Source organism: Centropristis striata, chromosome 22, assembly GCF_030273125.1.
Source record: "Centropristis striata isolate RG_2023a ecotype Rhode Island chromosome 22, C.striata_1.0, whole genome shotgun sequence".
Classification (NCBI taxonomy): Eukaryota; Metazoa; Chordata; class Actinopteri; order Perciformes; family Serranidae; genus Centropristis; species Centropristis striata.
Genome location: NC_081538.1, coordinates 3,123,254 through 3,137,545, shown reverse-complemented (window position 1 = coordinate 3,137,545; position 14,292 = coordinate 3,123,254). Strand labels below are relative to the sequence as shown.

The 14,292-nt window shown below is 35.3% G+C and overlaps 1 protein-coding gene across 1 annotated transcript in view; it reads right to left on the bottom strand.

Annotated features, from left to right (window-relative positions):
* LOC131960257 (sodium- and chloride-dependent betaine transporter-like) overlaps positions 1 to 14,292 on the bottom strand; it is a 34,406-nt gene that overhangs the window by 15,461 nt on the left and 4,653 nt on the right. The window contains exons 4-8 of the mRNA XM_059325428.1: positions 13,375 to 13,509; positions 9,683 to 9,850; positions 9,395 to 9,521; positions 3,632 to 3,679; positions 1,178 to 1,307 (exon numbers count right to left, since the gene is read on the bottom strand). Coding sequence (XP_059181411.1) covers positions 1,178 to 1,307; positions 3,632 to 3,679; positions 9,395 to 9,521; positions 9,683 to 9,850; positions 13,375 to 13,509 — 608 coding nt within the window. The remainder of the gene's footprint in view (positions 1 to 1,177; positions 1,308 to 3,631; positions 3,680 to 9,394; positions 9,522 to 9,682; positions 9,851 to 13,374; positions 13,510 to 14,292) is intronic.

The following is a 14,292-nucleotide window of genomic DNA, read 5'->3' as shown; positions in this document are numbered from 1 at the left end:
AGACACAAGATTACTAAAAAAAAAGACACAAAATGACCAAAAAGAGACACAGAATTACCAAAAAAGACACAAAATTATTTTTTAAAAAGACACAAAATGACCAAAAAAGACACAAAATTACAAAAAAAAAGACACAAAATGACCAAAAAAGACACATAATTATAAAAAAAAGACACACAATGACTGAAAAACACTAAATTACTTAAAAAAGACACAAAATGACTATAAAATACACAGAATTACCAAAAAGACCCCAAAAATATTTTTAAAAAGACACAAAATGACTGAAAAAGACACAAAATTACCAAAAAAAGTAGTTAAAGGGACCTTCCACACACAACACTGTAAAGAGCCATTCATATAAAACTCACATTAAACTTTCATATCAAGGTGGGGGCCACAAAATATCGTCACGAGGGCCGCGAGTTTGAGACCCCTGCTCTATATGTAAGCTCAAACAGGTTACATGTGTTAGTGGAAACAAGCAGGAAACATATCACATGACATTTTATTACTGTATAAATGTATTTTTAATTAAGAAATGGAATAAGAGTAAAATCAGGACTAAAAACACTATTATTTACTGCAGCGTACTCTTAACTTTAACACTTATCTGCTCTACTGCCCTTACTTTTTAACTACACAAAGTTTGACTTGTGCTTTTTATTATTTTATCTCTTTTATTATCCTGCTGTATCTTATTTATATTTTTATTTATATTTCTCTGTTTTAATTGACTGTTTTTACTTACAAAGACATGAAAAGAATTCAAAAATGGACAAAATAGCCCAAGACTCCATACAGTTAAGTTGTTAACCCATTTCTTGTTCTCTGAAAAAGGCCTACTTGTATAATTCTGAAATGTACATTATTTTCCAGTTTTGGTTAAGCTTACCTTTTTTTATTTACCTCTGGCAGTTCACCACTTACCTTTGTACCCTTTCAAGCTGTTCATTTGACTTGAACTGCTTGAATTTCAATAAAAAACTGGAAAAATTGGGGTGTTCTAAAACTTTTGACCGGTAGTGTATTTCTGTTATGAAAACAATAAAAATAAATACACAAAATTGATCGTTAACGTTATAGAGTTGGCAGGTTTCTTCCAAACGCCCATTCCTAGTGTTTAGGGTGTCACAATTCAAAATGCATATAAAAAATGCTATATGTGTGCACTCACCTTTCCCATGTATTTGATTCCCTTAAAGACGCAGAGGTAACACAAAACCCAGGCAATCAGGAGACACAAAGCCAGGTCCCAGTTTATGTTACCGACGAACGGGCGATCTGATGCTCTTAACACACGCCGACTGTGGGGAGATAGATAGATAGATAGATAGATAGATAGATAGATAGATAGATAGATAGATAGATAGATAGATAGATAGATAGATAGATAGATAGATAGATAGATAGATAGATAGATAGATAGATAGATAGATAGATAGATAGATAGATAGATAGATAGATAGATAGATAGATAGATAGATAGATAGACTTTATTTATCCCAAGCTGGGAAATTACAGTGTAGCAGCAGCATTACACACAGAGACAATGACAACATAATTAAATAAAAAGAACAACCTAGGCATACTTCAAGCAATAAAATATAAAAATACAATAAAATACAATAAAAAATAAAGTGTCTAAAGAAGGAGTATGTATTAACCCTCTATGGTACGCATTATGATGCCAGTTAGGAAAAAATGTTTGGATTGTTTTTTTGTCTTAAAATAGACTAAATAAACAAAATCTGAAGAAATTGTATAATTCTTTTTTTTTTTTGGAAGTTTTTGGGGTTTGTTGCCCGTAGGCCACATTGTACCATAATGGTGCACAAGTAAAATTAATTTTAACATCATTTATTTAATAAATATCAACAGGGTACAATACATAACATTTTACAATTCAAAACATTATAAAAGGAACTTTTTAAACCGTTTTCTTGTACCATTGAATCAACGACCCATTCAAATGAATGTCTTGAACAGTCTAAGTGTATGAAACTACCAAAAATGAAGGTTTGCACACCTATAAGTAGGAATATATTTTTTTCCAGATGGAAAAGGGCCAGAAAATTACATTTTGAGTGATTTTTTGTGGCACAAAATGGCAAAGCTGTTTCCTGCAAAAGTCTGCAAAATAGGGTTTAAATATGGCCTCCTGGAGGTCATGTGACAAATTAAAGCATTGCTATTGGTTCCCTATACTCTTCCCTCTTTTTTAAAGTATCGCATCACTCAAAAACATGCATTGTAGAAATTTGACAGGCCAAAAATGGGAACGTTGCCTAAGGGCAACACTGTACCATAGAGGGTTAAGGAGTAGAATAGAATAGAATTCCAGTGCAGAATAAATATGAATATACAGTATAAAAATGCTATGAAACAAATAAGGATAACAAATAAGATCAGACATGTGAAGAGTTGCATCCTCATATCAAGCAGAATGATGGATGCACAGATGTGCAATGCAAACAAACACTTGTTACCAAAGCTTTTTCCTCACTGCAAATAAACACACGCTGCTACAAATGCGTCACAAAACAGTTGAAAGCCATATTTCCTTTCAGAGTGGCATCACGTTCAAACACACTTAATGAGACCAAACAGCTGCATCATAAATACAGATGTCAAGATCTGCCTTGGATTACTTTGGATGTTTTCAGTTTATGTTGTAGTTCGCTGCAGGGAAAACAGCACATACTGTTCTCATCGTGGAGTGCATTTGATTTCCCAATATCTGTTCTCACAGCAAATCAGGAGATTGTCATGTGAGGAGCTGCAGCAGCTGCCATGTTTCAAACTATCTGCAAATGTGAAAAAAATGGGGGGGTTTCTTTTTCCCACGCAAATCATGTTTGCTTAACCCTCCTGTCGTCCTCGGGTCAAGGAAGGAAGAAGAGGGAAGGACGCAAAGGGAAGTAAAAAAGGATGGAGGAAAGAAGGAAGGAAAGAAAGAAGGATGGAGGAAGGAAAGAAGAGAGGAGGAAAAGGAGAAAGAATGGAAAGGAGAGAGAAAGGAAGGAGGATGGAGGAAAGAAAGGGGAGGAGGGGAAGAAAGGAAGGAAAAAATAAAGGAGGAAGGAGGGAGAAAAGGAGGGAGGCAGGAAGGAAAGAGGGCAGAAAGGAAGGAGGAAGGAAAGAAAGGAGGGAAGGAAAGGGGGGCGAGGGAAGGGAAGAAGGAAGGAGGATAGAGGAAGGGATGGAGGCGGGAGGGATGAAAGAAGGATGGAAGGAAGGAGGAAAGGAGAGGAAATCAGGAGGAAGGAAAGAAGAGAGAAAGGAAAGGAGATAGCGGAAGGAGGAAAGAAAAGAAGGGAAGGAGGGAGGAAAGGAAGGAAAGAAAGAAAGGAGGGGCGAGGGAAGGAAAGAAGGAAGGAGGATAGAGAAGGGAGGAAAGAAGGAAGGAGGGAAGAAGAGAGGAAGGCAGGAGGAGGGAGGAAAGAAGGAATAGTCAAAACAGATTGGGTCAGTTTGACCCGGAAGGACGACGGGAGGGTTAAGGTGGCCATTTGACATCTGCGAAGCGAAGTTATTGCTGAGGAATGTTCCACCCACAGACACGGACACTGTGGAAGTTTTTTTTCTTCCAGGTTTTAAAAAGATAAGTGTGTGAGTGTGTGTTTCTTACTTCCAGAACTCCTCTTCCGGTGATTTTCCTGAGAAAAAGTCATGATCACTGAAAATATAACAACACAGGCAGTTAGGTAAAGTGGTTGAAATCCAATAATTCTAAACAAAAATTATCAGTCAGCGCAATTATATTTATGAAACAGTATCCTTATCTATTTTCTTCCCTATTATGTAGGAAAATGTATGTATATATGTAGGTGTGTATTTATGGGATTGCATTAACAATGCAAATATATATATATACTTATTTACCTTTTTGTTAATTCGAAGTCTATAATTACTATAAAACATCAGGAATACTATAAGTATGAAGAACATGATATGCAAACAAATATTAACTCCTGCATTAAAGTATTAAAAACAATATCCTGTCATATAGATAACTAATTAATATGTTTAAAGGGATGTTAATATCACAGTTTTTTAGATCATTATTTTTTACTCCCTTCAATCAGAGCCAAGCTAACTGTTTAACCTGTTTACAGTCTTTATGCTAAGCTAAGCTAACAGGCTGCGGGACAGCAAATTAGTGTATCTCCTAAAATGTCGAACAATTATTTAAATGTGGCATTTTTCTACCATTTGACAGCCAACTTGTTTTCAATCACTTTAAATAGGCTTGATAGGTGATTTATTGGTTATAGTTTTCATCCTCAAACCATCCCATTGAAGTAAAATATTGTTTTTATGACAAAAACAGATGTAAAAAGTAGGGTTGCAAAATTCCGGGAATTTTTAAAGTTGGAAACTTTCCATGGCAATGAATGGGTATTTATGGGAATTAACTGAATTTTATGCAAATAAACTGAAATAAACAGGGAAATTACTTAATTGAAGCTTGGCCCTTTACATGGTATTTAAATATAGTTGGGGAAAATATATTTTAGCATAATCTCAACCAAAAAAACAAGATTTCATGCAAGTACACTTGAAAATCTATGCTATTCCTCACTAGCCCCTTTCATAGTGCGGCCTCGCAAATGTCCTGCTAGATTGCCGGAAAGATCTGTGCCGGCTTTTTGCCTTAGTGCGTTCATAGTGATCCTGCAAAGGCGTGATATCCGTGCCCTTTCATAGTGCAGTCTGGTGTCGCAGAACAAGGTGGGCGGGTATGCAACATGGTCTCACAGGAATCCGTGAAATAGCCACGGATTTGCTTAACTCAAAATCCATGGAATAGCCACGGAATCACTCAAATTTCCGTGAAACTGACACGGATTTGGCTACAATGCAAGTTAATGCCAGTCATATCCCGTGGCTATTCCAACATACAAAGTGATTATGTACATTCACTGAGTGAATATTAAGAAAATAAAACATATATTTCTCGCTAGAAATGTGATCAAAATCCATTTTTATGCAGAAACTAAGTCAAAATATTGATTTTTTTTCACTAAAAATGAGAGAACTGTCCGGCATGTTTTTTGTTCTGACTGCTGGAACCTTGAAAGTCACGTGACTTGGAACAAACCAATAGGAACAAATATCCATGGAATAGCCACGGGATATGACTGTCATTAACTTGCATTGTAGCGAAATCCGTGTCAGTTTCATGGAAATTTGAGTGATTCCGTGGCTATTCCACGGATTTTGAGTTAAGCGAATTCGTGGCTATTTCACGGATTCCTGTGAGACCAGTGCTGTGTTCCAATCCCCATACTTCCCGTACTTACTATACTTAGTTTGAGTACGCAGGGTGTTCCGATTCCGATTGCGGCGAAAAGAAGTGTACCTAAAGGACCCGGATGTTGCACTCATAACGGTCAAAACGTTGAGTGTGGAACGCTGTACACTATACGCACTCAATGGCCGCCATCTTGTCTACGTAACGGAAGAGGCGGAGCCAGGCAGAGCCGCTCAGCTCGAAAAAAATGTTTGTAATGGCGGCCGACGCCGCCGGCGCATTCTCCACATTTGCTGCGTTAATGGAGCCATATTGCCGGATTGTAGAAGTAAAGATTAAACAACACAAAGGGTAATTTTTTCGCAATTCAAAGCCGGTAGTTTTTCGCGGGTGACGAACCGCGGCGGCCATCGCAAGCGTCATTTCCAGTAAGTGCACCACGGAGTATTAGATTTGGAACAACACTCACCTGCTGAAATCTGCATACTTAGTAAGTGCGGATAGTGTACTGCGTTTAAGTGTACTCATGGAAGTATGGGTATTGGAACACAGCACAGGTTCCGAATATGATAGTGACGTGCGACAGAGCAGCAGCAGTGCTGCACATCGTGGTCCCGCTTCCAACAGTCCCACCAGTTTTCCACAACTGTAACAACCTGTGGAGGCGGAAAACTGGTGGGATCATTTGATCCCGGCATCCTGCTTCTGCCGCGGTCATAGTGGGGACGTAAATGTCCCAGCGAGAAACGGCGCTATGAAAGGGGCTAATCACATGCACAGCACACTGCTTACTGCAGGGCTGCTGAGGCCACGCCCCCTACATGCACTGTGCATTCCTCCACCACTTGTTCAACCCAACATTCACATGTGAATGGGCCTTTTTTTGGAGGGAGAGGGGCACTTTGCTTTTCTTTTTTTTCTTTTTGAATGGGACTTTGGGGGATTTTTGGAGGGGGGAGGGGTCATTTTACTTATGAATGGGTGGGGTCGGTTTGGGGAGTGATGAGTTATATTGGTAACACTTTAAAATAACCAACTAAATAATGTTTATAGATGGTTTATAAACCAATTATTAACCATTTTCAAAGTGCTATACACATATTTAATCTTTAAATGTTTTTTCAACCAATTTCTTAAAGGTATATGATTCATTTCAAAATCATTAACATCCTTAATATGGTGATAAAATGTTAAAATGAGTGCAACTAAGACTATTAATAAACTATTAATTATAATTTAATTGCTTGTTAATGGTAAAGTAACTAAAACTTACATTAATAAACCATCTATTAGCCATTTATACATTATGTAATTAGTTTAACATTAATAAATTATGTATTTATCATTCTAAATGGCCTATATACGGTTTATAAATGATGATTGAACATTAATAAACTATCTGTTTACCATTTATAAATGATGGTTATTGTAAAGTATTTAACTCAACATTCATGTTTTTGTTGTTCAATTAATTAATTGCTTGTTAAATAAAAGGTAACACTTTACAATAACCATCATTTATAAATGGTAAACAGATAGTTTATTAATGTTTAATCATCATTTATAAACTGTATATAGGCCATTTAGAATGGTGAATACATCATTTATTAATGTTTAACTAACTAAATCATTTATGAATGGCTAATAGATGGTATATTAATGTAAGTTTATAGTTGCTTTACCATTAACAAACTATTAAATTATAATTAATAGTTTTAGTTGTACTCATTTTAACATTTTTAACACCATATTAAGTATATTAATGATTTTTGAAATGATTCATATAACTTTAAGAAATTGGTTGACATTTTTTTAAGATTAAATATGTATAGCACTTTGTTAATGTTAATAATTGGTTTATAAACCATCTATAAACATTATTTTAGTTGGTTATTGTAAAGTGTTACCAAATAAAATAATTAAAACTTGACAAAGTTCTGCTTACAAATAATTCTGTTGAAATGTCATGTTTTTTTTTCAAATTTTAATATTTCCAAAATTCCCCAGCTTAACTTCCCATGGAAAGCTTCTGGATATTTTCCAGCCCTTTGCAACCCCAGTAAGAACCTCCTGCTCTAGGGACACAAAAGCATGGGTGTGCCCCAAGGCTGCTCCATCTGGGGAAGCCAAGACTAACAATCCCATATTTGTAATCATTCTTTTTTATGCATCTCATCAATGTGATGAAGTACGTGTCCCAAAATGATACATTCCAATAAAGATTAAACTTACTAAGTGAGATGTGGAGAAGATAAGGGCACATTCCACTGTATATGGTCATGTCCAAAAATAAAGGAATTTTGGGAAGAGGTTAGAGTAATAATACAGGAGATTTTATCAATTAGACTAGTGAGGGAACCCACATTTTTCCTACTGGGCTTATATCCTGTAGGACATAACATAAATGGCTCTGAAAAAATGTTCATAAATATGGGAATACTACAAGCAAAGAGAGTGATAGCTCTAACGTGGAAAAATATTGGCAAACCAAGTATTACGCATTGGTTCAAAGAAATGTCTTTATGTTTACCATTAGAAAAAATTACATATACTCTAAACGTTTGGTCATTTCATGTCTTTTTTGGTCATTTTGTGTCTTTTTTGGTAATTTTGTTTCTTTTTAGGGCCATTTTGTGTTTTTTTTTGGGCCATTTTGTGTCATTTTGTTTCCTTTTTTTGGGGTCATTTTATGTCTTTTTTCAGTCATTTTGTGCCTTTTTTGGTCATTTTGTTTCTTTTTAGGGCTATTTTGTGTCTTTTTTGGTCATTTGGTGTCTTTTTTTGGTCATTTTGTGTCTTTTTTTGATAATTTTGTGGTCAATTTGTGTCTTTTATGGTCATTTTGTTTTGGTCATTTTATGTCTTTTTTTGTCATTTTAAGTCTTTTTTGGTCATTTTTTCTTTTTAGGGCCATTTTGTGTCTTTTTACAGGAGATTTTATCAATTAGACTAGTGAGGGAACCCAAATTTTTCCTACTGGGCTTATATCCTGTAGGACATAACATAAATGGCTCTGAAAAAATGTTCATAAATATGGGAATACTACAAGCAAAGAGAGTGATAGCTCTAACGTGGAAAAATATTGGCAAACCAAGTATTACGCATTGGTTCAAAGAAATGTCTTTATGTTTACCATTAGAAAAAATTACATATACTCTAAAAGATAAACAAGAAATATTTCAGAAGATATGGGGGTGCTACATCCAGTATATTAAGAACAAAGATTTATCTGATGTACTGTGTGAAACAGGGACAGCATAATTTTTCCCTGTACAGGACCACAATCATATGCTGCATCCTGAAGATTGCTTTATATCATCTGTACGAACTCTCATGGACTCAAATGCTCTTATTGAATGTACCCAATGTTTGTATAGCATTTGAATATTAGTCAGGCGGCTTAGCTAAATAAAGGGGACACGCTGGACAAAAGCACCAAATTTTTTCCACTTGCTCTCTATCATCATAGGTTTCAATTTTTGGTAGGAGCCACTTCATCAAGATGGCCGATCCGAGATGGTACCCATATAAAGTCTATGAGAACCAATACATCTTCCAAGCCACTCAGAAGGTCAATCTTGGTGTTAAAATCTACATTTTCTGGGTCAAGAAATCATTTAAAGCTGTTGAGAATATCACTAAATGATTATTTGATCAAATAGAAATGTTCATTTTCACCCAGACTGGTAGGCAACTCGCTTCAAGTGCTGCAGCAGAGAATCCTGAGCTGAAAATGTTTGGAATCTAATAATTATGTAAATACATGGCCAAAATGAACATATCTATTTGATCATCTAGTGATATTCTCAGTAGCTTTAAATTATTCTTTGACCCAGAAAATGTAGATTTTGACACCTAGATTGATCTTCTAAGTGGTTTAGAAGATATATTGGTTCTCATAGATTTTATATGGCTGCCATCTCTGATCTGCAATCTTGATGAAGTCGCTCCTATCAAAAATTGAAACCTATAGTGACAGAGAGAATGTGGAAAAAATATGGTGCTTTTGTCCAACGTGTCCCCTTTCTTCCCAAATCTGGTCCTAAGCCGCCGGACTATATGTTTGTCTATGTACTTTGTATATCTATGTAAAAACTCTAATAAATATATTGTTGAAAAAAAAACAAAAAAACTTACTAAGTGAAATTATCAACATTATAAACGTCGAGATCAGGTGAGGTGATGTTGTTTAGGAAGGACCAGTTGGAGCCCGGCTGGAACAAATGAGGGTTGGCGTAGTCGCTGAGACGACTGTGACATTGTTCTTAAGAGATTAAGGAAAGAGAGATGAAGGTCAGATGGGTGTTGCCTGCTTCAGAATATTAAAAAATGTGATCTTTCTTGTTCTTTCTTTCAAGTCTGTGTGACACAAATACAGACGTGTTTAGACAAGCTGGCTCTGATTTGTGGCAAAGCGTGGCTCACCAGTGTTCCAATGGTTTTCACATGTGGACCAGGGCAACACGCTGTAAAAGGAGGACCAGGGCAACACGCTGTAAAAGGAGTAAAACAGGTAGAGGATAGTCCAAGCCAATATCACGATGTAGTAGATGTTTAGATAGCCTACAACCACTTGGGACGCAATCCCCACCCCTGTTGGACACAGAAAGTTTTCACAGTTAGTAAAAGATTCTGGCTGCTGTTTATCATTTTCTTTATCCATTAATCTCTCTAGAGCAGTAAGTTCTCAACCTTTTTGAGTCGCGACCCCCAATTTAACATGCATGTTGTCAGGGACCCCCGCTCACTGAACAGAATCTCACAGTTCAGATCATACAAACTCAGTTGATACAACGGATTTTGGACAAATAATGAAGCAGACAACAACTAAAACATCTCTCTGACCAAAATGACCAATGAAAATGACATAAAATGAAGCAAAAAAAGACACAATATGACCAAAAAAAGACACAGAATGACAAAAAAAAGCCATAAAATGACCAAAAAAGGAAACAAAATGACCAAAAAAAGACACAAAATGACAAAAAAAAGACACAAAATGACTAAAAAAGTCTGTCTCCACTGTGTTAAAGTGTTCATGTGTTTTAGTCTTTTTGGTCATTTTGTTTCTTTTTAGGGCCATTTTGTGTTTTTTTAGGGCCATTTTGTGTCATTTTGTTTCCTTTTAAGGGCCATTTTCTGTCTTTTTTGGTCATTTGGTGTCTTTTTTTGGTCATTTTATGTCTTTTTTTGATAATTTTGTGGTCAATTTGTGTCTTTTTTGGTAATTTTGTTTCCTTTTTTGGTCATTTTATGTCTTTTTTTGTCATTTTAAGTCTTTTTTGGTCATTTTTTCTTTCTAGGGCCATTTTGTGTCTTTTTTGGCCATTTTGTGTCTTTTTTGGAAAAAATTTTGTCATTTTGTGATCAATTTGAGTCCTTTTTTTGCTTAATATTATGTAATATTTGGTCATTTTGGTCAGAGAGATGTTTAAGTTGTTGTCTGCTTCATTATTTGTCCAAAATTCGTCGAATCAATTGAGTTTGTATGATCTGAACTGTGCGTGTGACATTCTGTTCAATGAGCGGGGGTCACAGACAACATGCATGTTAAATTGGGGGTCGCGACTCCGAGAACTACTGGTCTAGCTGACCTGTCTGACACAGATGCTGTTATTCTCAGTTCCCCAAAGTCAAAGGTATGGTCAGCAGAAATACGTCTGACTCATGTCTGACTCATGTCTGACTCCGGCAACCTTTTCCATGAAAAGAGCCATTTTTGACCAAAAAAACGAAAGAAAAGTCCCTCTGGAGCCGCATCTTTGAGCCTTATAATGAACATATTTTGCAAATTTCTCACTGCAAATCAAGCAAATCACTCAGTGTGAAGTACTGGCAGTTAATGTTTTTACCAAATCTGTCTTTTCTGTTGTAGCTAGTTTCGGCAAAAATGTATAGGGCGAAGAGCCAGACGGTCATAGGCTATGATGTACATTTCAGCTATTCTCAACCTTGGGGTCGGGACCCCAATTGGGGTCGCGAGATGATTTCTGGGGGTCGCCAAATCATTTTGGAAGTCAGCTCTGTCTCCACTGTGTTAAAGTGTTCATGTGTTAATGTGTTTTTGGTCAATTAATGTCTTTTTTTGATCATTTTGTCGTCAATTTGTGCCTTTTTTGGTAATTTTGTGTCTTTTTTTGGTCTTTTGTGTCTTTTTTTTGTCATTTTGTGTCTTTTTTGGTCATTTTGTTTCCTTTTTTGGTCATTTACTGTCTTTTCTGGTCATTTTGTGTCTTTTTTGGTCATTTTGTTTCCTGTTTTTGGTCATTTTGTTTCTTTTTTGGGTGATCTGAACGGTGCGATGATTTCTTGGGGTCGCCAAATCATTTTGGAAGTCAGCTCTGTCTCCACTGTGTTAAAGTGTTCATGTGTGAATGTGTTTTTGGTCAATTAATGTCGTTTTTTGATCATTTTGTCGTCAATTTGTGCCTTTTTTGGTAATTTTGTGTCTTTTTTTTGTCATTTTGTGTCTTTTTTTGTGTCTTTTTTGGTCATTTACTGTCTTTTCTGGTCATTTTGTGTCTTTTTTGGTCATTTTGTTTCCTGTTTTTGGTCATTTTGTTTCTTTTTTGGGTGATCTGAACGGTGCGTGTGAGATTGTGTTCAGTGAGCGGGGGTTGTGGACAACATGCATGTTAAATTGGGGGTCGCGACTCAAAAAGGTTGAGAACTACTGCTCTAAAATATATATTTTTTCCTGTCTATAGGGTACATATTTTACAATTGGATAATGTAAGAATCACTACAATGATATGGATTAAATTGTAGACAAATTCCTTATATATATATATTTTTTTTTTTGTCAAAGCAACAGGGAGCCCCTGGAGAGGGGCCAAAGAGCCACTTGTGGCTCTGGAGCCTCATGTTGCCTACCCCTGACCTATATATATATAGTTAACCTTATCTAAGCCTGCCAGCCTTTAGCAGAAACACTGGTCTGATGTAACCCAAAGCCAGTATCTCCACATGCAGCAGGCAGCGACACATTTGCTTAATATGATTAAAGCTTTGCAAAAAACCCAGATTAATACAATTTTTTATCACAAAACCCAATTAAATTAACTTCAATATGACATAATAACAGAGAAAGGCACATTTGAGAGGTTGAAAACAGCATTTTTGCATGAAAAATTACCTTAACAATGAATCTATTAATCAACTAATCAATGCAGCTGTTAGGGCTGGGCGATATGGCCCTAAAAGAATATCATGATATATTGCAGGCTATTTTTGCGATAACGATATTCTTGACGATATTAGGAAATACTTAAAAAGATATAGAAAATATGATTTTTTTTGTCTGTTTAAATAATTAAAAATCTAAAATGTAGTTTGAAGTGCAAATCTCAACAGCTGCGAAACAAATTTTTTTACTCATGACTCTTGAATATGAGCAAATAATAAAAATAACCATTTAGGGGTTCCGGGGGCATATTTTAATGAAATTTTGTAAAGGAGAATAAAGGTTCTTGTATGTTTTATTTAAGGCATCTTATTTTGACAGTCTTCTTGTAAATTCTGTGGTGGATTCTCTTAACACACATGCTCTTATTTTGAAAGCTGCATGTGTTTAGCGACAGGGAGGAAGTAGCTTTTTGTGATTAAAACAACTTTAACCACTACATCAAGAAGTAAGAATGTTGCCAATATCATGATATGCATTTTTTTTAACCATAAAAAATATACCGATATTATTGTGAACGATACGATATGGCACACCCCTAGCAGCTGTACTGATCAAAATCAACAAAATTGAGAAATTTAGCCTGTTTTAAAAGTAAATAATAAAGGAAAACAAGCTTGAAAGTGTGTTGCACCAGGCAGCGGTAGATGAGGTTTGACCACTCCTGAATTTGGAGGAAGTAAAAAAACAGCTGCATCAAATTTAAACCTTCATCAAAAAACAATAACACAAATCTATAATATTTAAAATGTCTCATGTGGTTATTTTGCTTTCTGGGGATCTAATAAAAGAAAATGAAAATGTAATATCTTACTGTATGGATATCATTAGTGCATACTGCAAACAGCTTTTTTTTTTTTCCATGAAAGCAGAATGAAAAACATGCATTTCCTGCAGCTAATTCTTAAGTCACTCTAGAAAAATTTGTTTTTACCCTGGAACATGGGGCAGATCTTCCTCCAGGCGGTCGCCCCGCCCTCACTGGTGTACTGGCCCAGTGCAACCTCCAGGAAGAACACAGGGATGCCACAGAAGAAGAGCAGCACAAAGTAAGGGAGGAGGAAGGCGGCTGCAAATATAGATACCCATGAAGAAGAGTCAACTTATGTCATATAAAGACCCATGCATCCAAACCATAGCCTGTATAGATATAAAGATAGATAGATAGATAGATCAATAGATCGATAGATAGATAGATAGATAGATAGATAGATAGATAGATAGATAGATAGAACTTTATTAACCCTTTGGGAAGGTTCCCTCAGGAAATTGCCAATTGCCAACACCAATACAATAAATAGAATAAAGTTAAAAAATAGTCACAACGTGCAAAATTAGAATAAAATACAATATGAGATATAAAAAACAAGGAAATATTATGAACACAAGGATATATATATACTATAACTATAACTATAAATAATGGACGTAGTGACTGTGACATCACCCATTGTATATATATATATGTATGTATATATATATATATATATATATATATATATATATATATATGTATATACATATATATACATATATATATGTATATATATATATACATATATATATACATATATATGTATATATACATATATATATATGTATATATACACACATATATATATATATTAGACCATTGTTTTCTTCAATTTCTTGTTGATTTTAATGCTGATAATAACCAAAATCATTATCAAGAAAACCATTGAAAACGGCTAGATATCAGCACTTCAATTAAACTTGTATGAGCTATTTTTTGTTGTTATCATTATATTTGGCCAAACAAATGAACCTTTAGTTGTACCAGGCATTAAATGAACAAGAAAGCAAGGAGAAAACAAGGGTGGTCTAATATTTT